The sequence below is a fragment of the Chiloscyllium plagiosum genome, chromosome 16 (assembly GCF_004010195.1).
Source record: "Chiloscyllium plagiosum isolate BGI_BamShark_2017 chromosome 16, ASM401019v2, whole genome shotgun sequence".
NCBI classification, from domain to species: domain Eukaryota; kingdom Metazoa; phylum Chordata; class Chondrichthyes; order Orectolobiformes; family Hemiscylliidae; genus Chiloscyllium; species Chiloscyllium plagiosum.
In genome coordinates this window covers 60,030,373-60,056,996 of record NC_057725.1, presented here as the reverse complement: position 1 = coordinate 60,056,996, position 26,624 = coordinate 60,030,373, and the positions used below count along the sequence as shown (strand labels likewise).

The following is a 26,624-nucleotide window of genomic DNA, read 5'->3' as shown; positions in this document are numbered from 1 at the left end:
AATCTTCTTTGTTACTTCTTCAAAAAACTCAATCAAGTTTGTGAGACATGATTTCCCACGCACAAAGCCATGTTGACTATCCCGAATCAGTCCCTGTCTTTCCAAATACATGTACATCCTGTCCCTCAGGATTCCCTCCAACAGCTTGCCCACCACCAATGTCAGGCTCACTGGTCTAGAGTTCTCTGGCTTGTCTTTACTGACCTTCTTAAATAGTGGCACTACGTTTGCCAACCTCCAGTCTTCCGGCACCTCACCTGTGACTATCGATGATACAAATATCTCAGCAAGAGGCCCAGCAATCACTTCTCTAGCTTCCCACAGAGTTCTCGGGTACACCTGATCAGGTCCTGGGGATTTATCCTCCTTTAACTATTTCAAGACATCCAGCATTTCCTCCTCTGTAATCTTGACATTTTGCCAGATGTCACCATCTAATTCTCCAACCAGAGTACATTCTGTGCCTTGCCATCCTCAGTGCATCCTCCTAGTAGTGTTTAATATGGAGCATCTGTGATTCATAGATGAGATAGTGCAAGTACGTGGTAATTATTAGAAAGTTTCTTGCCCATGAGTGACCTGTCTCATGAGGTCAGGAGTCAGTCTCACTGCCATCCCATTCTTTTTCCTTCCTTTTCAATCTTTCCTCAACATTTTGTATCCAACAATATTTGACACCTTGCCCAACCCTTATTGAGTTAGGTCTGTGTTATTGCCACACCAACATATTTTCATGTGGTTATCTGCATCAGTCTCTTTCATGATGAACCTATCTATTGCCTTATTATTTGATACTCCAGTCCTACCTGTCACTTCCAGTATTCTTTGCAGTTCGATATTCCTCTCTAGAATTGCCTTCTGGGTCTCTCGCCCTGCCAAGTTATTTTAAACACTTTCCAAAGGCACTTGCTAACCACCTTGCAAAGAAATTGGTTCCAGTTTAGTTTTGATTCAGCCTGTACAGGTCACACCTTCCTCAGAATGGATCCCATTTTCCTAAGAATCTAAAGCCTTACACCATCTCTCCAACCAAGCAGTCATCTTTTCTATCCCTTGGTTTCTGTACTTATTTTGTACATGGTATAGGTCTCAAGTGTTACTATTTTTGGTCATTTCATACTAGCTCCCCAAATCTTGCATGAAGGACTACATCCCTCTTTATAAGATTATCATTGTTCCAGATGTAGACTGTGTAAAAGCAATGACTGCAGATGCTGGAAACCAGAGTCTATATTAGAATGGTGCTGGAAAAGCACAGCAGTTCAGGCAGCATCCGAGGAGCAGTAAAATCGACGTTTCGGGCAAAAGCCCTTCATCAGGAATATTTCTGATGAAGGGCTTTTGCCCGAAACGTCGATTTTACTGCTCCTCGGATGCTGCCTGAACTGCTGTTCTTTTCCAGCACCATTCTATTCCAGATGTAGACTGTGACCACTGACCATTACCCTTCTCACTTACAGTTCTCTGCAGTGTACAACGATACCTTTGATCCTGGCACAGCGGAGGCAAATACCCTTCTAGATTTGAGTCTGGGACAGCAGGAACACCTGTTTGTACCCCTGTTAAATCACCTGTTATTATTTGCTCGTCTTGTTGTCATCTTGCCCTCCTGAGCAATGAAGCCAGCTGTGGTGCCATGGACTTTTCTGGCTGTACTCCCCAAATGAACTTTCACTTCAAATATTGTTCAGTTTTGATGACTGTTTAAAAAGTGAGATGCACTTGGGCAGTTTCTGAATGCCCTATCTACAGCCTTTTGATTATCTGGTGATCACCCATTCTGTCTCTGTGTGTATTCTTAAAATGCAGGGAGACCACATCTATAAAGGTGTTATCCTTAAAGCTTACAAATTTATAATGCACTGCAGTGACAATAGCAGCAGTTTTTAGATATTTGGATTAAAAATGTGAAACAAAGTGGTCCTATTCAATTTGTGCATTGGTGACTTTTAAAGTGTTAACAAATACAGAAGCTGTTATGCTCCTGACATTTGTTCTGAATTCAGTAGACTTCATCAAGTTCATGGCTTTAAAGCTCCATAAAATCTGTACGTCACCTTTCAAAATATCAAGCTTTTACTGACTTAAAATTATTTGACATAACTATTTTTTCTTTTCATTGCATTTATATCTCTGTTTTCCCAACCATCAGCCTCAGTCAACGTCCTGGTCCAAAACTGCAAGATCTACAATGATGCAAGCTGCGATATTTCGGCAGACGGACAGCTTCTGGCTGCGTTCATTCCGAGTAGTCAGCGTGGATTTCCAGATGAAGGCATTTTAGCAGTCTACTCCCTTGCCCCACATAACCTTGGAGAGATGTTATATACTAAGCGATTTGGTAAGTATGTAACAAAGATGACACCTTTTCAAGTCTTTCATACTTTTAAAATTCTAGAGCCCATCATTTAGTCTCCTCTGGTCCAGATTTAAGAGCATGTTTCTTAATGAAAATAATTTACTTACTTGGCACTGAGAATAAACACATTTATTATAATAGTCTCTAAATTAAAGAAATACAATTATGGGATTTGATGCAATGGGCGGTGCAAAGGTTTGGTTATCCTTGGGCTGTAGAAACAATGGCCTGGCTGTGGTTATGCAGCAATAATAATGAAGTAAAGTCAGGGCTTTTCAAGGGCTCTCCCTCAGATTTCCACATTGAGATAAGAGAACATAAATAGTGACGTATGTTTTCCATTTATTGAGGCAGGAGCAAAAATTTAGCTGACAAGTTGCAAAGAATCATTGATTCAGATTTGAATGTGAAAATTTCTGCCTCAAATTATTTTTAATGCTGTGTTCATAAGGGTAGTTATTTATTGGGTTGGGAAAGAAGTACATTAATGCAGCTGAGGAGTGAGCAGGCAAGTGAGATTGGACTACATGGTTATGTGGTCATCAGGAACCACCGAACATATATACTATCTGAGTCATGAGGGTTACCTCTAGAACAGTGAGACCAGGATGGCTTGAATAGTTTTCATACCAGCACATTGTGAACCTTCTGATGTCAACAGGGAAAACATCCTTCCCAAAGAACACCAGCACTTGAAAGCTGACAAAGTGTCTCCACTGCCACAGGGACCTCAGAAAGGAAGCCTATGCATTTGCCATCCTCCAAACTAATGAAAACCCTGATTTTTAGTATTTCACCTCCTTGGTGCATATCACCAGCCACAACCTGGCATCTGACCTCAGTGGTGAAGTCCCAGGCTTAAACCTTCTACATTAAATCTAGGCAGCCCTTAATAACTTGTTAAGGATGTAGGAAAGGTGTGGCTACTTGTTGCAAATAAAAAGAAACATGAGGAACATTTCAAAATGTGACTGTGGACATCCAAGTTAGACCATCAACCACATACTGATTTTTTTGTGATGAGAAATCCATTCATAGTTGTGATGCCACTATCAGACTCAGCTGAAGCATTTAAATGAATTGTTAACTCCGTCATCAAACTGTAACTGTTTTCCCGGCAATAAAAGTGAAAGAAATGTGGAGACATGAAGAATCACATGGACTCTTCTGTACTTGCATTTCTTTTCATTCAATGCCATCCTTTCACCTTCACTAATTCATTTATAGACTTTGATGATGAACAGACTTTTATCAATTTTCAACCACTCCCTGTAGGTACGGATTCACTGAATAAAATAGTCCTAATTTTGATGCTGTAGCCATTCTCTCTAACTGGAAAATGGGTGTTGAAATTTAAAATTTTGTTTCATTATAAATAAATGAGGAATTCATTCGTGTTGAAAGAAACTGGGCTTAAAATAATGTACTTTTTGCAAGAGTTTTTCGTGAGTTTTTTTTCAGGCCTATGTTTTGATTTTTGGAAACTACTGTTTGCATTGAGGGCCTTCTTTTTCATTCTCCCCTGTTCCTTTATGAGGTGACGCAGTCTCATAATATATTCTGCATATCTTCATTTGGAGTTAGTTGCTTTAGAAAAAAACAAAGATTGCATGAACATATACATTTTTTAAGAGTTTGAAGTATATAAAATGTTTTTTAATTTATTATTAATGAACCTCCCATTCTTTGTATGGAAACCATTTTTTCATCCTTTTTCAATTGCTGTTATTCCATGTCCAATTTCATTGTCCACTTTTAAATTTCCCACTTTGAGGCTTTGGTGCGAGTGTGATGGGAGGAGCATGCCATCAATACCAATAAAATGGGATGATTATTCACAGTTCCCCAAATTTCCTTCTAGCAAGATTGAAATGCTGACTGCAACACAGTGATGGAAAATCTTCCAACCAGGCATTGGTTCTGATGTAAAGTCAGTTGGACTTGAGTCTTTGAATATGAATAACAATTCAGCTGTCAGTTTGTCAGAGATATTGATGTTTGGAACTTTGTTAGGCTCCCAGGAATTCTTCACAGAGATACTTTAAGGTTTCTTCTTACACTTCCACAAGAGAGAGTCTTTCCTACTGCAAGATTTGGAGATCTTTTCCTGAAACTGACGTATCAAAGTGACTTGGAAAAATGGAAACCAACTCCAGAAGAATGTTGCTAGACAACTTTCAGTGCATAGGCCCTTTTTCTTTCAGAACAAGTTTGTTTTAATTATTAGACAATGGAGAAATAAATTCTGATATTTTGAAAACAATTCACGTTACAGTAGTAGTAGTGCTGGAGGTCTTAGAAAATGTAAAGGTGGATAAATCTCTGAGACTTGATCAAGTGTATCCCAGAGTATGTGGGAAGTTAGAGAAGAAATTCCGGGGGTGAGCGCAGCAGGTCAGGTAGCATCCAAGGAGCAGGAGAATCGACGTTTCGGGCATGAACCCTTCTTCAGGACTCAGCCCTGAAGAAGGGCTCATGCCCGAAACGTCGATTCTCCTGCTCCTTGGATGCTGCCTGACCTGCTGCGCTTTTCCAGCAATACGTTTTCAGCTCTGATCTCCAGCATCTGCAGTTCTCACTTTCTCCAAGAAATTCCGGGGGCCCGAGCAGAGATATTTGTGTCATATCTAACCAAGAGTGAGATGCCAAAGGGCTGGAAGATAGCTAATGTCCCTTTATTTGAAAAAAGGTTGGAAGGAGAAACCTGAAAAATGTAGAACTTTCAGTCTGACATCAGTGAATTGTATGTGGAATGAACTGCCAGAAAAAATGGTAAATGCGTAAATTGTTGGAGGTGATTCTGAAAGATAGGATCTACATGCATTTGGAGAGGCACGGATTGATCAAGATTAGTCCGCATAGCCTGCTGTGTGGGCACTTGTGTCTCACAAACTTGATTTAAGTTTTCTGAGGAATTAACCAAAAGGTAGGTGAGGACAGAGTGGTACATGTTGACTACATGGACTTCAGCCTTTGACAAGGTTCCCCATGGTAGACTAAACAGTAAAGTTATATGACATGGAATTCAGCAATTGCTTGCTAACTGGATACAAAATTGGCTTGATGGTAGGAGATAGAAGGTGGTATTTGAAGGATTGTTTTTCAGACTGGACAGCTGTGACCAGTGCTGTTCCATAGAGATCGGTACTGGGTCCATTTCTGTTTGTCATTTATATAAATGATTTGGATGAGAATTTTGGAGACATGGTTAGTAGGTTTGTGGATGACATCAAAATTAGTGGTGTAGTGTACAGTGACGAAGCTTATTTAAGGCGACAAAGAGATCTTGATCAATGGGCTGAAGAATGGCAAGTAGAGTTTAATTTGGATAAATATAACATATTGCATTTTAAAAGGACTGGACTTAGACAATTAATGGTAGAGCTCTGGGAAGTGTTTTGGAACAGAGGCACCAAAGGGTTCAGGTACATAATTCTTCGAAATTTGTGTCACAAGTAAACAGGACGGTTGAAAAGGCATTTAGAATGCTTGCCTTCATTGCTTGGGCCTTTGAGTATAGAAGTTAGGATGTCATGTTGAGGTTGTACAAGATGTTAGTGAGGGCCTCTTCTGAAGTACTGTTTACAGTTCTGGTGGTCCTGCTATAGGAAGGATATTAAGTTTGTGAGGGTTCAAAAGAGATTTACTAGGATGTTGCCAGAAATGGAAGGTTTGACTTTTAAAGATAGACTGGAATGTTGCTCGCTGGAGCGTAGAAGGTTAAGGGATGAACTGTAGAGGTTTATAAAATCATGCGGGGCATAAATAAAGTGAATAGCAATGGTCTTTTCCCTCGAGTGAGGGAGTTCAAGATTAGCAGGCATATTTTTAAGGTAAAAGGAGAAAGATTTAAAAATGACATGATAGGTAACTTTTTTATACAGACAGTGAATTGTATGTGGAATGAACTGCCAGAAAAAATGGTAGATGCAGGTACAATTATAACATTTAAAAGACATTTGGATAAGTTCATGAATAGGGAAGATTTTGAGGTATATGGACCAAGCACTGGAAGTGGAACTAGCTTGGTTTGGGAACATAGTCAGCATGGACTAGTTAAACCAAAGAGTCTGTTTCCATGCAGTATGACTCTCTGACCTAAACTCCTATCTCTCTTAAAAACTTTGCTTAACTCCTTTCCAACTTTTCAGGACTTAGCAGGTGAGCCACAGTTCACATTACACACACGATTTGAATTTCCAGAAAAAACACATCTCCCTTCAAAATCTTGGTAAAGTATTTTAATCCAGAATGTCCAAACAATTCTATATTCAGTTCCTCATTGCTCTGAAGCTTCAGTATGTATTCCCAAAAACAATTCCAATCACACTATTAGAGAAAGATGTGCACACATTGGTGGAGACTGTTGCAAGAATTTGAGAGTTTGAGCTGTAAGGCAGCATTGGATATGTTGGGGTTATTTTTCTTGGAACATCTTTATTGGGAAGTTGGAATGGTGTAAGGAACAGGAGTGCAATTTCTAATTTCTATTTGTAAAGCTTGGTGAGGCTTCCCTAACAATGTTATAACCAGTAAATTTATGTTTTATTTATGTTATTGTTTTGATACATTGTTTTTGTATAGGTGAACTTTTTTAATACGTTTTTACCCAAAATAAAGCCTTAATTTTGTTTTTCAAGGTACATCCTTTGTGGTATTCTAAGGAAACAACTCATTACTGATAACACGGTCTGCCTTTGAGCAATAATTGCTGGAAACACTAATCACTAGCAGAACTAAGCCTTGTATTTTAATTCTTCCCCACAGGCCCAAATGCTATTTCTGTCAGTTTATCTCCAATGGGCAAGTATGTGATGGTTGGCCTGGCCTCCCGGCGCATCCTGCTGCACCCATCCACTGAACATATGGTGGCACAAGTCTTCCGATTGCAGCAACCCCATGGTGGAGAAACCTCAATGAGGGTAAGTATTAATCTGTTAGCTGTTTGATGCCTTGTTGCTAGCAGGTAAAACTGCAGGAGTCATCTCTGGCAACAGCATGTTTTAATGTATTGGTTGACTTGCTTGTCTGTCTGCGCAATTACATTATCTTAGCAGTGAGAAATTGGATAATATGCAGAAAAAACTTTGCTGAGCTCAATATAGGAACTCAGTAGACATATGAATTTCAACTAATGCTAGCTATAATATATTTGAACTGTTGTACGATAGAAAGAGTGACAACACGTCAAAACTGCGTCATTAATTGTGAAGTGAATTTGGACGTCACGTGGCCAAGAAAGGCTATAGAGGTTCAAGCCTTGCTTTCTAAAAACAAAGTCTTCGTGATGGCGGAGATCTTAAGGAAGCGGAGTTGGATTATCCACAGAGCACTTGTATTTGCTCCTTCCTTCAAATATTTCAGCCTTTTTGTTTCAATTTCATGCTGGGATCTGTTATCAATGAGGAAGTTTGTTCTCCTCCTGTTAGTTATTTAATTGCCCACTGTAGCTCACAGGATAACCATTTCATTCCACTGGGACCTGTACCAGCTCTCTGAGCTATCCATTAGTCCCATTACCCTGTTCTTACCCATTGTCCAACAAGAAGCACCTATAACATAATGAAACATCTCAAGGTGCTTCATAGGAGTATTATAAAACAAAGTATGACACATTCCTGATGAAGGGCTTATGCCTGACACATCAACTCTTTTGCTCTTTGAATGCTGCCTGACCAGCTGTGCTTTTCCAGCACCACCCTATCCCACTCTGATCTCCAGCAACTGCAGTCTTCACTTTCTCCACAGATCCATATAAGGAGATTGTTTATCAGATTGCTTAAAGCTTTGTCAAAGATTATAGATTTTGCGGAGTATCTTAAAGGAGGAATGTGTGGTTGAAAGGGGCAGATTTAGGGAGGGAATTCCAAAAATTTGGACCTGGACAGCTGAAGGTATGGGGATGAAAAGAGAAGGACCAAAACACAGTCATCAGCACCTAAAGAAGGGGAGATGAGGAAGCCAAGACAGTCACCAACTCTCACGTTGACAGGAGAGAGTATATTTTCTACTATTGTCCAGCTTTTAATTAACGGTACAGAGATAAAGTTAAAGTTAAATTACTTCAACTTTACTTAAATAGTCTAAGTTATGGTATGGCAGGGCAGCTCAGCCACGTGGAATGCCCATAGTATGGCATGTGGGGAATTATGGGTACTTCTCATAACCTAGATAAGCCCACGAGCATGAAGTTTCACCTTCAGTTGTTGTGGGTATGTTCGTCGAGCCAGGAAGTTGGTTTGCAGATTTTTCGTTCTGTTTCTGTATGACATCCTCCGTGCTGTGGAGCCTCCTGTGAAGCGCTGCTGTACTGTGTCAGTTGGAATGTGTTTCGTTTCATTCCAGCTACTTCCCATTGCTGGGTTCCGGTTGTTCATTGTAGTGTTCGATATATCGGGTCTAGGACTACATTTATTGATGGAGTCAACAAACAACTGGAAGCAGCAGGAACAAAACCAAATACATTCCAACTGACACAGTCCAGCAGTGTTTCACAGTAGGCTGCACAGCATTGAGGATGTTGCATAGAAATGGGATGAAACATCTGCAAACCAACTTCCCAGCTCGGTGAACATACCCACAACAACTGCAACCAGCACCCAAGCTACAACTCTTTATGATTTCACTTTCTGCTCAAGCTTGAACTCTGGCTATCAGAACTTGAGAAGTGGCAAGAGATATTGAGGTGCATCCAAGAGACAAAGAGCTACATGAATAGTGCACTTGCACCACGTGAAGGCCAAGCAGGCACAAAGGAAATGGGTGACTGCCAGGTTGTTCAAGAGAAACAGGTAAATAGTGCTGCAGACCATAGGAGTCCCACTTACTGAAGGTTTTCCATTCTGAATATCAGTGGGAGCAATGGATTCTTAAAGAAGTGCACAAAGAATCATGCCAGTGCCATCTCAGGTGGCCCAACTGTACATGAGGGAAGGAAGAAGACCAGAAGAACAGTACTGATGGGACGTTCTTTAATTATGGGAATATACAAGTGTTTCTGCACTGTTAATATAACTCCAGCATGGTTTACTGTCTCCCTAGTGCTAGGGTCAGGGAAGTCACAGAACAGGACATTTTTCTGAAAGGGGGTGAACAACCAAAGATTATGATCAATGTTGGTACTCATGCCATAGGTAGGAAGAGGAGGGTGATCCAGCAATCAGAATTTAGAGAGATGGATAGAAACTTAAGGAGCAGCACCTTGAAAGTAGTAACTTCCAGATTACCTCCAGTGCCATGTACAATTGAATATGGAAATGGGGAAGATGAGACAAATGAATGTCTGGCTGCAAGGATGGTGCACGAAGGAGAGTGTTAGATTCCTGGGACACCCAGACTGGCTCTGACGGCAATAGGATTTCTTTAAAGATATCAGACAGTTTTGATGGAGGGGAATACTGTTGATAGGATGTATGTGGACTTCCAAAAGGTGTTCAGAACTGTGTCTCACAATAGATTTGTGAGGAACATGTGTTGTAAAGTGTGTTCTTCTGAATATCTATTGTGAGTTTGGATTTTTAGTTCAAGTTAGTAACCTGTAAGTCTGACGTTAATTATTAACTTTGTATATGTTACTGTGGTCATGGCAATTTCTTTTGAAATAGGTTTTCAGATCAAGTTTTGGAATCGATGCATTTTTATACACCACTGACGGAGTTTTGTTTATTTTCAAGTTTTGTTACAGATTTTTGGAATTTATTTTTAGCTTAAGAGAAACACTCATAATATAGAGAATTATGTTTTAAGTTATACTGACAGGAGCAATCCTGTAAAGACCTTGAATGAAGATGGCTGTATGGACAAGTGCTTCTGAGCAGGAAAGGTTATTGACTATTTCGGAGTTTTAAAAAAAAGAGTTAGTTAGTCCCAGACACACAACCCTGAAGCGGTTAAGCTCACATGTACAATAATTCCAGACAGAAGCTATGTGCAGTTCCATTCTACTAGTCATTTGTGACTTAAATCTGTCAAGTCAGGTTATAATCCAACAGGCTTATTTGAAATCACAAGGTTTTGGAGTGCTGCTCCTTCATCAGATGAAATCACTTGACAAAGGAGCAGCACACCAAAAGCTTGTGATTTCAAATAAACCTGCTGGACTATAATCTGGTGTCGTGTGACTTCTGACTTTGTCCACTCCAGTCCATCACCACCACCACCATGTCATAAATCTGTCAAGGTTTTAGAGATAGGGACTCTAACATGAGTAATGTATAAGTGACGGTTTGGCATACAAGAGGTGGTGTTGGAAGTTTTAGAACACAATAAGTTAGATTAATCCTCAGAACCTGATGAAATGTATCCCAGGACTTCGTTGGAGGTTAGGGAGGAAATTGCAGAGATATGAAAAAATTGCCCCCAGACTCTTTTGTATTTCTTCCCTCTCAAAGTAAATGCGGCCTAGTAGAGATATTTATGTCATCGACAGTCACAGGTGAAGTGCCCAAAGGTTGGAGGCTGGCTAATGATGTGCCATTTATTTAAGAAAGGCTGCAGGGAAATGCCTGGCAACGACAGACTAGTGAGCCTAACATCCGTGGTGAGTCGGTTGTTAGAGAAGATTCTGAGAGACAGAATCTGCAGGGATTTGGAGAGACAAGCACTCATTTGGGGTTGTCAGTACGGCTTTGTGCATGGAAAATCATGTCTCACAAATTTGATTGAGTTTTTTGAAGAAGTGACCAAGAAAGTAGATGAAGGCAGTGTAATAGACGTTGACTACATGGATTTTAGCAAGGCCTTTGACAAGGTTCCGCACAATAAGTTGTCAAGTAAGGTTAAATCTCATGGGATCCAGGAAGCGCTAGCCAATCGATACAAAATTGACTTGAGGTTGAAGTCAGAGGGTGGTGAAAGGGGGTTGTTTTTCAGACTGCAGGCCTTTGACCAGTGGCGTGCCAACGGAATTGATGCTGGGTCCACTAGTGTTCTTCTTGAGAATCTGGGCGGTTTGGTTAGTAAGTTTGCAGATGGTGGTATAGTGGACAGTGAAGAAGGCTATCTGGGAATACAGCGAAATCTTGATCAATTGGGCCAGTGGCAGATGGAGTTTAATTTAGATACATGTAAGGTGTTGCATTTTGGTAAGGCAAACCAGGGTAGGACTTACACAGTCAACGGTAGGGCCCTGGGAGTATTATAGAACCAAGAGATCTAGGAGTACAGGGTCATAGCTCCTTGAAAATGGAGTCACAGGTAGACAGGCCATGAAATAGGCTTTCAGCTTGCTCAGTCCGACAATTGAGTCCGGATGTTTTATTGTATAAGATGTTGGTGAGGCCACGTTTGAAGTACTGGTCAGTTCTGGTGGTCCAACTATAAAAAGGATAGTATTAAACTAGAAAGAATGCAGAAAAGATTTACTAGGATGCTACCTTGACTGAAGGTTTAAGTTATAAGGAGCAGTTGGATAGGCTGGAGTTTATTTGATTTGAAGTGTAGGAGACTGATGGGTGACCTGATCGAGGTCTATAAAATCATGAAAGGCGTAGGTAAGGTAGATAGCCAACGGCTTTACCCCATGGTAGGGGAGTCTAAAACTAGAGGGCATAGGTTTAAGTTGAGATGGGAGAGATACAAAAGTGTCCAGAGGGCCAATTTTTTCATACAGCAGGTAGTGAGTATCCGCTACAGGCTGCCAGAGAAAGTGGTGGAAGTGACACATTTAGACAACTACATGAATGGAATAGGTATGGACCAAATGCAGGCAAATGGGACTAGTTTAAATTGTGAAAACTGGGCGGCATAGGCAAGTTGGACCGAAGCATGTTTCCATGCTATAGACCTCTATGACTCTACTCTGCTAGGTGTGTTTTAGGTACTTTTCTTGCTGGCTTGTAATGGAGTGCTTTGGGATTAGTGTGTGCTTAACGGTCTTGTGTTATAAGTAGATAAATTGGTTTATTCTAGTTTATATTCACTTCTTTTGTTGACATACTTCTGTTTTCATGTTAAAACAAAATCTGCAGTATTATGTGCTTATGTCTCCACAAGAGACCACACTGTTAAATCGAAAACAAAACAAAATATGTTCTACCAAGCCAGGTTTCAGTCTGGAATCTGACTTGTCCAGTCATGACAAATGGAGGCTTCTCCAGAGTCTTTGAATTCACTGGAGTTATGAGCAATCAGTGTCATTCTTCAAGTAAAGGATTAGTTCTGGATATAAAACACCTGTGTTGCGGAAACGTTTATTGCACGAAATTTGAAGATGGCTTTGAATGTTACTGGAAACTTTCTGCAAGCAGAAGATATAACAGTAGACTAAAACTGAGGGATTTAGCAGATAAATTGAAGGTTGAAGTAAAACAGGATCTCATAAGCTTGAGCTACTTCAGGTGATTATATGACACTTAGAATTGGAAGAAAAGCAACCTGAAATTGTGATTTATCACTGGAATTAGCTACGGTACAGTTAGAAATGAAAACAAAATCTGGACTTAAAGACAGACAATAAAATATGACGACTTAAAGTTGAGAACAACAGTGTGTAATGGAAAGAGGGGAAAAACAAAATGGGGAAGTGGAGGTAAGAAATTTTGACATGGAAAAAGAGGAGAACTAAAACCAGTGGGAAATGGAATTGGAAAAACTTGATCTCTGAAAAGACGGAAAAATTCAAGAACATAAGATGGCCTTAAAACAACTTGGAGAAAAGAGAAATAGAATATATATAGAATAGGATATGCGGATGGCATATTGGGTTAATGGTTAGCACAGTGGCCTCACAACATCAGAGACCTGGGTTCGATTGTAGCCTTGGGTGACTGTGTGGAGTTTGCACATGGCATTCTCCCCATGTTTGAATGGATTTCCGCTAGCTGTTCCTGTGTCCTCCCACTGTCCAAAAATGTGCAGTTTACATAGATTAGCCATGGTAAAAGTTGCCCTATAGTGTCCAGGAATGTGCAAGTTAAGGTGGCTTAGCCATGTGGGGTTAAGGGGATAAGGTGAATGATTGGGTCTGGTTGGATGCTCTTCAGAGGGTCAGTCCAGACTCGATGAGTGAAATTGCCTCTTTCCGCACTGTAAGGATTCTATGGTTCTAACATTTGCAGATGTAAGAAATACTAGTTTTAAAGAACAGACGGATGAATCAGATATCAAAGTTTTAAAGGAGAAAGGCTAGAGCTGAAAGGCTGTATCAAGAAGTTAGTACATATTCATTGTAATAAGATTGGGCATATCAAATCCAATTATTGAAAATTAAATAGGAGACTGATTGCAGTAGTCAGAAAATCTAAGGAGTCTTTAGAAACGAAAGCATCGAGAAATGAAGTAGCTTCTAAAGCTGTAGCAATGTTATGAAGAAAACATGTTTCCTTGGAATATGCTAAGAAGGGAAAGATGAATCAGGCAGCCTTGAAAATTCTTTTTCAAAGTTTGATGAGAAAATTCAGACTGCTAGATGTTCAGCTATTTTCTTTCAAGCATGGTTCCTTGTGCTTCAAGTCAAGAAGCAAAACTAGTAAAGATACTGAGAGCACGTGAATCACTGATACTGGTTGATGATAATGTTGTCTTTCAGTGGGGTTGATAATGGAAAAAATATTATTTGGAGGTATTCAAGGAGGTTGCAAACTGGTCCCATTGTGCAGAGTAGGAATAAAGAGTTGACATGGTAAGTGGAGAAGTGGTGGTTGGGGGAGTGAAATTCCAATTGGGGGAATTGACTCTATTTTGGGAAACAACCCAGCAAGTTCAAAAATATGGGCTTCACCAAGTATGGTACAATAAACGGTAAAAATTAAAAGAAGCTGAAATGTTATGAAAAAAATCTTGGATTGTTTCCTAATTATGTTTTGTCTAGACTTTGGGCACATAAATCAGATTGGCAGAAATATGAGACAAGGAATTGATTTGGAAATTCACTTATCGGATACAATTTTGAAAATTTGGCTTAGGATGACAGCAAAGAGGGTGAGGTTATTGTTTAGCCCATCTTCTTTAACAGAGATGCAGATTTTGAATTGAAAGGGTTATTCTCAACAGCCTACTCAGAAACTAAATCAGAAGTAATACTTCAGTGTTATTACTTGAAATATGAAGTGCTAATGAGGAATGGAGACCACCTCAAATGCCAACTGGTGAGGAGTGGGCAGAGTTCCATCAGACGGTAGGTCCACCTGAGTATCGTAATGAAAGTTTGAGTCATTCATAAAATACCAATGGCAGGTCGCTTTGATATTTGCAATGATATAGACTTTTGTTTTGGCATTACATACTTTATCCAACCATAGCGTCAACCAAGCAGAAAATACAGACTCCAGAGAGAAGTGTTGTTCTCATAAAAAAAAATGTTTTCTCTCTCCCAATTGTCTGATAAAATGAAAACCAAGCCTCATGAATTACATGTATCCTCTTCTAGTACCCCAAGGATTGTGTACACTCTTCATCTCCCCCCACTGCCCCCCCCCCCTCCCCAGCTGCTGCCAAATAATTGTGTGAATCAAGTTAAGCTCAATTGCACAAGAACGCTTCAAAATATTTCTAGAATATTAAAAAGAGTGCAAGGATTTTAGGACATCTGGAATTTAAATAAACTTGGTGGTTTCAGTTTCTGGTATCTCGGAACAACAACAGAAGTAGCAGAGGATTTGTTTTGAGCTTGTGATTTGCAGGAAGCCTTCTAGACTGTTAGTACCTTGGCTGAAAATCAATACAGACAGAATGGTTCTTAAACTAAGTCTTGTTGACTTTGCGATGTTCTTTTATATAACAAAATATAGTTACATTACAGTTCAGTAAATGTCATTAACGTCTCCTTGACAGCACATAACTCTAATACACTCTGTCAAAATGACAGACATGGAGCCTACTGGCAGATAATATTGTAACAAGAATATTAAAAACCACAAAATATTTCAGAAAGGCATGAGATTGATTAAACTATAGTTTTATCTTTTGATTTATGCTTGCATATTATGATTAGTCTGAATATCTTTTGCATTGTTTTATGAAATCTGTTGTGCAGAGTGTACTATTTTCCTATTGAAATGCTATGAATTAACACCCTATATTTTGGGTTAAATCTCATGTCATTTATTCCACTTAAGTTTAAACTATATAATTTTTGCTGCTCATGGTAGCCTGTCATAACAATAGAAACTTGTTACAGAGTCACACAGATGTACTGCACTGAAATAGACCCTACAGTCCAACTCATCCATACCAGTCAGATATCCTAAATAAATCTAGTCCCGTTTACCAGCATTTGACCCGTATCCCTCTCAACTCTTCCTATTCATATCCCCAACCAGATCCCTTTTTAAATGTTGTAATTGTACCAGCCTCCACCACTTCCTCTGACAGCTCATTGCATACACGTACCACCCTCTGCTTGAAAAAGACGCACCTTAGATCCTTTTTAAATCTTTCCCCTCTCAACTATGCCCTCTAGTTTTAGTTTTCCCCATCCCAGGGAAAATACTTTGTATATTCATGCTATCCATGCCCCTTATGGTTTTATAAACCTCTTTAAGGTCACCCCTCAGCTTCCAACACTCTAGAGACAAAAGACCCTGCCTATCTAGCCTCTCCCTGTAACTCAAACTGTCCAACTCTGGCACCATCCTTGTAAATCTTCTCTGAACCCTTTCAAGTTTCACAACATCCTTTTGATAGGAGGGAGACAAGAATCGCACAAAAAATGGCGAAACCAATGTCATGTACAGCTGCAACATGACCTCTCAATGCCAGTACTCAATATTCTGACCAATAAAGGAAAGCATACCAAATGCCACTTTCACTCTCCTATCTACCTGCAACTCCACTTTCAAGGAGCTATGAACCTGCACTCCAAGGTCTCTTTGTTCAGCAGCACTGCCTTTTTAAAATGCAGCATCTCACATTTATCTAAATTAAACTCCATCTGCTACTCCTTGGCCCACTGGCCCATCTGATCATGATCATGTTGTACCCTGGGGTAACCTTCGCTGTTCACTGCATCTCCAATTTTGGTGTGATCTGCAAACTTACTAACCATATCTCTGATGTTCACATCTAAATCATTTATATAAATGACAAAAAGCAGTGAACCCAGCACTGATCCTTGTGGCACATGCTGGTCACAGGCCTCCAGTCTGAAAAACAGCTCTCCCATCAACACAAATTATAATTGTCCCCAAATCCAGATACCTCTGTAATGTTTAAATGTGTTTACAGCTGTATCATATGTAAGGGAGATTTGAAACACAAAATATGCAGTTATATTTTGTTATAACACAGCGGTGAACTGCTCTGTTAATTAAACTAAACACCCAGAAAAGCTCTCCTCGCCTCCTAATCTGTTAAAGTATGAGTGACAGAGATGTCCAAAATTCTACTATCTAAAGAAAATAATATCAATTTATTCTTTAATTCTAAAAGTGAACTTAAACAACAACTATTCACAACTCTAAGCCCCCCCCTTTCTCTTAAATGCTTTATTCATCTCCAACTCAATAACACTATATTGTTGCAACAAAGCACTTATTTAAATTACATGAACTTAATTCCAAAACCTACTGCGGCTGTCATCTTTGGTGTCTTTCTTGTTCTGGCTAACGATCTCTCTGTGTCGTTGTCTTTCTTTTTACTGTGAAGATGTTTAATATGAAAAGGTATCTTTGTTAGAGTGTTTCAATGTCTTGGGTCTCTCTCTCAATGGCATTCGAGGTTGTCTGAGCAGTTGCTTACTGTACTTGTTTGAGTGGAGCGAAGTATGTTCAGAAATTTTGGAAGGCAGAAGATATTATACAATCTAAGCTGCGCAGGACTCCTTATCAAATTAATCAAATTTCCACCCACTCCAAATAATTAGGAGGAACTTGGATGGTTCTCAACTTGATAAAGGCAATGCAAATCTTATGGAATACTTGGTTAGGTAAATGGGAGTATTGAACACACAGTAAGGTAAACCTGCTGAACCACTGGTTAGGCTTCAGCTCGAATATTGCGTACACTTCTGGGCAAAACACTACAGGAAGCTATCAATCGTCTGGAAAGGATATAATGAAATTTGGCGGATGTCAAGACTGAGGGAGTTCAATAATTGGAGAGATTGGGAAAATGGCGACTGTTCGCAAAGCTGAGAAATTCAAAATTATGAGGGGTTTCTGCACCTGGACCATAGAATTGTTACAGAATGGGAGGAGGCATTTAGCCTATTGCATCTATGCTGGCTGTCTGTAAGAGAGCCACCACTCCATCATCTTCACATTCTTCCTTTCGGATTATAATCCAATTCTCTATTGAAACACACTTGAAACATCACACTTGAGCAGTTTAATTTCCAACCTTAACTACTTGCATGGCAAAAGGTTTCTCCATGCACCACTGCTTATTTTGACAAAGCATTTACTTTAAATCTGTGCAGTCTTTTCCTAATCATCTCTATTAAATCTCCCTAAACCTTTTCTCTTCCAAGGAACACAGTCTCAACTTCTCCAATCTGTCTTCAGAATCCAAAGTCCCTCATCACTGGAATCTATCTGTTAATTCTTTTCATGCTCTCCAATGCTTTCGTACCTTTCCTTAAGCATGACACCCATGAACTAGACACTTAACAACTGGATTAGTTGAGGCAGTGCTAGTGTTTTATGTAAGTAAATATAACTACTTTGATGTTCTGCTCTTTGCCCCCGTTTTTTAAAAAAAGGCTTTGGATACTGTATGTTTTATTTACTGTACTCTCAAACTGTCTTGCCACCTTCAATATTTTATGCACATTTCTACTGGGTCCTTCTATCCCCAGACCTCTTTTTTATAAACTGTATCCTTATCTTTTTAGTATATTTCATCACTTTTTCATAAGTGATTCTCATCACTCTTGTTCATTAAATTTCATTCTATCCCTTTCATCATCTAGAGAGCTTTGACTTCGTTTGCACAACATTTTTTCTGTTTGTGAAAGTACCCCCTGACTCCCAGACTTCACCCTCCCTCACAGCAGCCATTGCTCAATTACGATTTTGCCTACTGACCTTTGATTCCAAATTGTCCAATTTCTTCTGCTTTTGGCAACTCATGCCTTCGCTGACCATGCCAGCCTCACCACCCTGCCTGAGCTCTTGCTGACCACCTGCCTGCACCCTCACTGACTGTCCCCCGCAACCCACAGTTTTGATCTTGCCCTTGCTAACGTTCTCTTCCTAGCTTCCCTGACTGCTCCTTGCATGGCCTTTCTCTTTCTAGCACGATCATGTTACTACTCACCATTCTACCTTTGGCTTCATTCTCTCCGATTGCTCTCCCCTAGACCCTGGTTAGAGACTAAAGAACTGCAGATGCTGGAATCCAAAGTAGACAAGTAGGAGTCTGGAAGAACACAGCAAGCCAGGCAGCACCAGGAGATGGAGAAGGTGACATTTTGTGTGTAACTCTTCTTCCGGACTGCACTTCCTGATGCTGCCTGGCTTGCTGTGTTCTTCCAACCTCCTGCCTGTCTACTCCCCTCGACATTGGCCCCTTTCATCCCTTTTTAAAAAATGATGGTTTTTTTACATATTCAGCAGCCAATGTGAGATCTTGTTTCTTCCTGAAACTGAAGTCTTGGTAACAACGCATTTATTATCTTAGTCTTATCTTAATCTACAGAATGTTGTTAACTCAATATCTAATTTTAAGCAGCAATCTAATGTTGATCCTCGAGGGTTTTAACTAATGGATAGTTTTTGCTGCATGTTTAATTTAACTTGTCCATCTAAATTGTGATCAGAAATTATCCAAATGATAAGACCTGAAGTTTCAGTGTTTTCAAATCTGTGATATACACCACTGTACTGAAATCTTAAGCAGTAACTGTGTCTCAAACGTTCTGGTAATTGGTTGTTTTTGTCCTGGAAGTTTCTATTTAAAATCCTCAAGCTTCTCCAGATGTAAATGGAAGACGAAGAGTTTGTCTAAGAAGTAAATGAAATTGGAATATTGTAAAAATAACCCAGGTTATGAATTCAATATATTATCATCATTTCTTAGGCAGGAACTTCTGATACTATCTTAGCCAGCTAATCACTGCTGAAGCCAGATACATGTTACATTGGATTTCAGTTTGCCTTCACACTTTGACTTGCTCCCCAAACTAACGTGTATGTGTGCTTATAGCTGTTTCCTTTATGTTTGTGTAAACACTTCCTATTTTTTAAAAAAGGTTTATGTTGAAATAGCCATTAAATTTTGGGCTGTATGAATTACCCACATAAAAGACAACAGTAAACATAATTTGGAAACATTTGCTGTGTACTAGTAATCAGCTCCATCCCTCAAAGAGATGACATTTCACAAAATGCCTGGCTTGTTGTGTATCTAAGGAAAGTAGTCATGATGTAAAGCGCAAAGCAAATGATACACTCAAAAACACTCAACAGGCAAAGTATGCAAATTGTGGGCATGATTCACATCTGGAGAGTTCTTGTAAACTGTGGAAACCATGGATACTAATGAGCACTCTTGAAAGAATTAATCTGAAGATTGTTTGCTAATAGTAGCTCAGAATGAATCCTAAAATGTATCAAAATGCATAAGCACCCACTCTGTAAGTGTAGTGATGTTGTACACTTTTATACTTGGCTCAAAGAAAAATCAATTCAGCAATGGAGATTTGTTTCTTGTGAATTTTGAAAAGAACTTAGGGTCGAATATGGTTATTTTAAGAGAGCTTCTTTTACCTCAGCGAGCCTGAAGTGTCGAACCACTTTCTGTCCATGACATGAATTGATTTGAATGAAAAACAGTGAACCCTGAGTAGTCATTTTACACACTCTTACTGTGATTACCAAAGATCATTCTTCCTTTAGAAATTCCAGAGGTTGCCAAAATGTCGAGCCATTTTCAAGACAGTATCCAAACATGTAGGTTCCAAGCCAACAGCTTGCAGTGATGTTATGGGGTTTTTTTTGTCAGTTGATTTATGAGATAGATTGCAAACTATACATGCTAGTGGGTAAATAAGCTAGTGTCTTCAGTCCAACAGCATTGATTACACATACAATGCCAGAAATGCAGTTATGGCTTTGATCCTGTGGAATCTTGCTACTAGTCATGATGAATTGCCTTTAAAGACATTTTGAGCTTTTCCTCATAGTTTGCGCTAATTTGAGATGTAAAACTGTAAATCATTGGCACAACATGGATTTCAATTGGTTCGGTCTAATCACTCGGTCATATTTTATTTTGTCCAGATGCTATTTAGTTGTTAACATTTTATTTCTGTCCTTGAAAGATAGTTTCAATAAAAGTTGCAGTGGCTCAGTATGTTGCTAATAAATCAAAAATAACTAAATTTTGGGTTAAAAAGTACATAGTCTTAATGTGATAAAAAGGAAAAGTGCAAACAACCAAAATGTCCGGAAGATGTAGAAAAGTGCATTAATAAAAGAAATTGACAATATGTGTCAGCCTCCATAATTAACTATGTGAGAAGGTGGTCTTTATCTGTAGTGTAAACTGTATTTATGGTGCAAACGAAGTGGTATGATGCCTCTGTAGAGGCAATTTCAGTTCAAATCGATGAGTTAATTTTCATTTTTTTTTAGTCTGAGTGCAAAAGTTGGGATTGTATTTTAAATTTACTTTGTTTCTACTCCCACTGTGAATTCTCACTTGACTGATTTGCAATTCACACTACCAGTTCTATTGAATTGAATGACCTGTTTGCATTCCAGTGCAAAGGGATCTCATACCACAAACTTTGTGTGGCAAAATTTATCCTAGTCATTTCATAAATGATATTTAAGATAATAAGTTGGTTGGTCATACAAAACTTGAATATTGATGGAAGACACAATTTCTGAAAGCTTTTAGTCATGCACTCATCAGAGTAATTCAGAAGAATACCAATTCAACAGGAAAGCCACAGCTTGAGAGGAGAATGCTGATTATTTGGCAAGTGAACTTTAGTAGAGGCGTGATTTGAGTACAAGATGAAAGCCTTCAGAATTTTTTTCAGCAGTGCTTTTGATATTTTAACAGTAACATCTGTTGATAGCACCTTGGCATAAACTGAACACATGATCAATGATGTGGATGTGCAAGCTGCAAGTAAGCATAACAGCAATCAGTTAATGTTAGAAATAAAGTTAGAAACCAGTTAATGGGGCTAAGATGTGAAGTAATAGTTGAGATCTTGTGGCATAATGGTAGTGTCCCTACCTCTGAACCAGAATGTTTGGTCCCATCTTCTCCAGAGGTGAATAATAACATCCTCGAACAGGTTATTAGAAAATGTATGAGTTAAGCCAGTATCAGCTCTCTTTTTTTTTGTCTTACCTAACATTTAGTATTCATTCTTCACAGACATCCAAATTTGTCTTAAGTTTATTACTTGTTGATTGTTGAAAAATTAGGAACCTTTTATGCAAGTTGTTAATACCTAATTATTCTTTAATAATTCCCAGACCATTGATGTCCTGCTTCTATTTTGAGAGTTTTCCCTTTGCTATGCACCAAACTATAAGAACAATCTTCTGAGAATCTTTAGATTCTGGAAAAGTGATAGATGATTGAAAAACTACCCATAAAGCACGTTTCTGTTTAAAAAAAAGAGACAAAAAAGGTAACTGTAGGTCAATTTGCTTAACATCTGTCATTGGGAACATGTTAGAGTTTAGTGTAAAGAATGTAATAGCAAGTTAGAAATGCATAACATAATTGAGTAGAATCAAAGGGAAAATCATGATTGACAAATTTGAAAATGTTCTTTGAGATAAAATAAATGATAAATAAAGGGAAACTAGTAGATGTCACATATTTAGATGTCAAATGGTGCTTGATGAGCTATCACACACAAGGCTACCTAATAAGAGAAAAGCCCATGGTGTTAGGAATAGTATGTTAGTATGGATAGAAAATTGGCTAACTAATAAAACACGAAGCCCTTCCTGAAGAAGGGCTCATGCCCGAAACGTCGATTCGCCTGCTCTTTGGATGCTGCCTGACCTGCTGCACTTTTTCAGCAACACATTTTCAGCTCTGATCTCCAGCATCTGCAGTCCTCACTTTCTCTTAACTAATAAAACACCTCAATTTAGTCAGGGTCAAGGGGGCAGTTTCAGGATGGCAGTCTGTAACTAGTTGAATCCGTGCTGGGGCCACAATTGGTTACAATCTATATTAGCGACTTAGATAACAGATGGGAACGCATTATTGCCAAGTTTGCAGATGACACAAAAATCTATGGGATGACAGGAGTCTACAGAGTCCAGTTGAGTGAGCAGACAAAGTCTTGGAAATATGATGTGTAAAAATGCAGGAAGAATACAGGAGCTGAATATTATTTAAATTGCAAAATTATAGCATGAATCACCAAAAAACTAACTTACAAAGTTCATTGAGTAACAATGAAGACAAATGGAATGTCGGCCTTTATTTCAAAGGAAATAGATTATCCACATAGGAATGTCTTGCTAATAATGTGCAAGGCAATAGTCAGACAACAACTGGAAATAGTGAGTTTTGAGAAGGTTTCCAACAACTGGAATACTGTGAAGTTTTGAGTCCTTTATTTAAGGAAAGATACACTGGCACTGGGGGAAAGCCCAGCGCAAGATCACTGGATTGATCCAGGGTATTTAGGAGTTTTCTTTCAAGTAGAGGTTGAGTAGGTTGAGCCTGTGCTCATTGGACTTATAAAGGCATAATATTCTTAGCGGACTTAACAAGGTACATGTGGAAAGATTGTTTTCCCCTTGTTGGAGACCCGAGGAAGGGCAGAAATGATGGAGAAATGTCTTTGGAGTAGTGATTCTGTGGAATTCTTTATGGCAGAGTACTGTTGATGCTGGTTTGTTAAGTGTATACAGGGCTGAGATAGATTTTTAATCAGTAAGGGAATTGAGAGTTATGGAGAAAAAGCAAGAGAGTTGAGGATTATCAGATCAGCTGTGAATGGTGGACCAGACTTGATGGGCTGAACAATTTATTTTGGCTCCTTTGTCTTGTGGTCATCTTCTAGCCTATAGACCGTCTTTCATCGAATCATAGAAACTCTAGTACAGAAAGAGGCCATTCAGCCCATCGAATCTACATCGACCATCTGAAGAGCATTCCACTAACCCCATGACCCTGCACTTACCATAACTAATCCACCTAGTCTGCACATCCTTCCGCGCTATGGGACAATTTAACCAAACCAACCTACCTACCTTGCACGTCTTTGGGCTGTGGGAGAAAGCCGGCGCACCAGGGAAGAAACCTATTGAGACCCAGGGAACACGTGCAATCTCCACGCTGACAGTCACGCAATCGAACCCAGGTCCCTGGTGCTGTGGGGCAGCAGTGCTAACCACTGAATCACCATACTGTCCTTTCTTTGACCTGCACATACAGGGTTTGTTCCAATTTGTTGATTCCTCTTCTGATGTTGCTCTTAGTATTGTTGCCACCTTTTAAATATTTCTTTTCTTGAATAACATTTTCAGTGTGTTCAGTGGGAATGTGGGTTGTTATTAGCCTTAGAATTATTGTCCTTCTGAATTTATTTCTAGCTAACTTTACTTTCCTGAATTGAAGTTTTTATCTCGATGGCAATAACTCTGCAGTAAATTGATTTGTTGGAGTGAGGGGAGAGGATAGTACATTGGCCGGTATAACTTGTACCATGTCCTTTGCAAAAGTAAATGCTCTCTATTAAGTTTGCCATTATCACTGCTCATTGAGATTAAAAGTTACAAGAAAGGGGCAACTAACACAGCAGACAAGTTCTGTTTCAAACTTTGGATCAGAAAGAGGTTCATCTTTCAGCCAGCTCCAAAAGTCTTGCTAAGGAGGTTTGAGCAGGATGCAAGCAATTCCCGCTGACGATGGTCAGTTTCCCTAAGTGTTGACAATTCATCAGTTTGCAAGATGTTGGGGCAGTCTTTTGGGATGTAAAAATAAGTTCCAGCTGTAAAAGGTCTTAACTGTCAGCAGGCATTTCACTGAAGACGGAAATAATTAGCAAATTCTCTGTGAGAAGCGATCAAAAGCTTGATTGAGGATACGGATTTTGAGATAACCTTTAAAAGGCGGACAGATTTGGAGGAATAAAAGGAAATTCAGTCAATAGAGGTAAGACAGATGAGAACCCTGATACATATTTGGGTTACATCATCCTTGAAATAAAACTGGTCAACTCTAAGGATAAATGTAAAGTAATCCATAGCAAGTAATATGCTTCATTTTAATGAACATCAAATTTTACCAGAAATATAAATGGAAATAAAGGGTCATAAATTGTCAGGAGTAATATTACTTCTGAGAAATAATGTTAGGTCTCTCTGCCTAGTTATTTTGTCACTCATTATTAGTTAACTTGATAGGAAATGTCAACTATGATCACACGCGAGTTTGATAAGGTGTTGTAAATCTATTCACAGATTTATATGCCATTCATTTTGATCTACATGTTTATGTTGAATCGGCACTAACTAAAGAATAAGTTATAATTGCATTTCTCTTTTGAAGTGAAAGCCTACCTCTGCTACACTTAATTAGTTGAGTTAGTAACTGGTGACAGCTTGTCAAAGAAATTTTTATGGCAAGGGTCATAGGCCACTGCTAATTGCAGTTGGACAATTATTGCATTTTATTTCATGGTTCTTCCGATGTGAAACTTTGTTTTTTTTTGAAAAATCAAGCAATTGATAATGAGAAGATTCACATTATCAACCCAAACAGGGCACACTTTGCGGATCTTTGAGAGCACTGAAAGCTGTATTTTGATGAAAAGGGTCAAGTTTTAGATTTCACCCAATCGTTATCTGAAGGCAGAATTGAAGTCTGATTTCAACATATCATTTGTTAACAAATGACTATGAGCCATTGCTTCTGAAACACTTCTAATTTAAAGCAATTAAAATAATCAAGGGTGTAAGAGTATGCATTTTTGCCCTCTGTTCAACTGATCAAGTTCCAGCACTATCTCTGCAGCCTCAACTATTACTAGCCATGATTATTAGCAGGTCGACCATAAAAACTCTGCCAATTTCTTATTTGTTTCACTACAGCCTGCTGAGTATTGCATATATAGTATACGGGCAAAGAACAAGAGTAAGCTATTCTACCTCTCGAGCATGCTCTGCCATTCACTAAGATGATGGCTGATCTGATTGGAAGTTTAAACTCTTTATTCATCCTTGCCCTCACAGCCTTTCGCTCCTTTCGCTTATCAAGAACTTATCCAGTTTTGTCTTAAAAATATTCCAAGACTCCACTCTTGCCACATTTTCAGGAATGCAATTCTAAAGACTCAAGACTTTCTGTGAGAAAAAAAATCTCTTCATATTAGTTTTAAATGGGCAACCCTTGATTTTTAAACCATGACCCTTAGGTCTAGATTCTCTCATAAGAGGAAATATGCTTTCCTCAAACACTCTATCAGGACCATTCTTCATGTATATTTCACTCAAGTCACACTTACTCTTCCAAGCCCTCCGGCAGATACAAACCTAGCCTGCTCAACTTTCTTCACAAGGGAACACGCCCAATCTAGGTATTAGGCTGGTATGCCTTCTCTGAATTGCTTCCAGTAAATTTATGTATTTTCTTAAATAAAGTGACCAGTACTGTACACAGTCCAACAGATGTAGTCTTAGTATTGCCCTGCATATGTAAAACATAATGTCCCTTAACATTTATGTTTAACTCCCTTTGCAAATCCATTGGATTTTCTAATTTTGTTGTACCAGCACACTCCTCTTTTGCGATTCATGCACTAGGCCGCCCAGATCCCTCTGCATTTCAGAGCTGTGCAATTTCTCACCTTTCAGAAAATATATTTCTTCATTATTTTTCCTTCCAAATTAACATGTATCACCTTATACCCCATTTACCATATCTTGTCCAACTCGCTTAATCTATTTTTTTAGATTAGATTAGATTACTTTACAGTGTGGAAACAGGCCCTTCGGCCCAACAAGTCCACACCGACCCGCCAAAGCGCAAACCACCCATACCCCTACATTTACCCCTTACCTAACACTACGGACAATTTAGCATGGCCAATTCACCTGACCTGCACATCTTTGGACTGTGGGAGGGAACCGGAGCACCCGGAGGAAACCCACGCAGACATGGGGAGAACGTGCAAACTCCACACAGTCAGTCGCCTGAGGCGGGAATTGAACCCGGGTCTCTGGCGCTGTGAGGCAGCAGCGCTCGCCACCGTGCCGCCCACTATTTCCTTTTGTAACCTCCTTTATGTCCTTTTCATAACTATCTTTCCCACCTATCTTTGTGTTATCATCAAATTTGGCAGCCACGACTTCCGTCCCTTCATCAAATCATTTATTTACATTGTAAAGAGTTGAGG

At 39.2% G+C, this 26,624-nt stretch overlaps 1 protein-coding gene across 4 annotated transcripts in view; it reads left to right on the top strand.

Moving 5' to 3' along the window:
• The window catches only part of LOC122557951 (activating molecule in BECN1-regulated autophagy protein 1-like), a 384,568-nt gene that overhangs the window by 239,219 nt on the left and 118,725 nt on the right, over positions 1-26,624 (top strand). For all 4 annotated transcript variants that reach the window (XM_043706209.1, XM_043706207.1, XM_043706208.1 and 1 more), the window contains 2 exons: positions 2,153-2,341; positions 7,127-7,281. In XM_043706209.1, the coding sequence (XP_043562144.1) occupies positions 2,153-2,341; positions 7,127-7,281 (344 nt within the window). The remainder of the gene's footprint in view (positions 1-2,152; positions 2,342-7,126; positions 7,282-26,624) is intronic.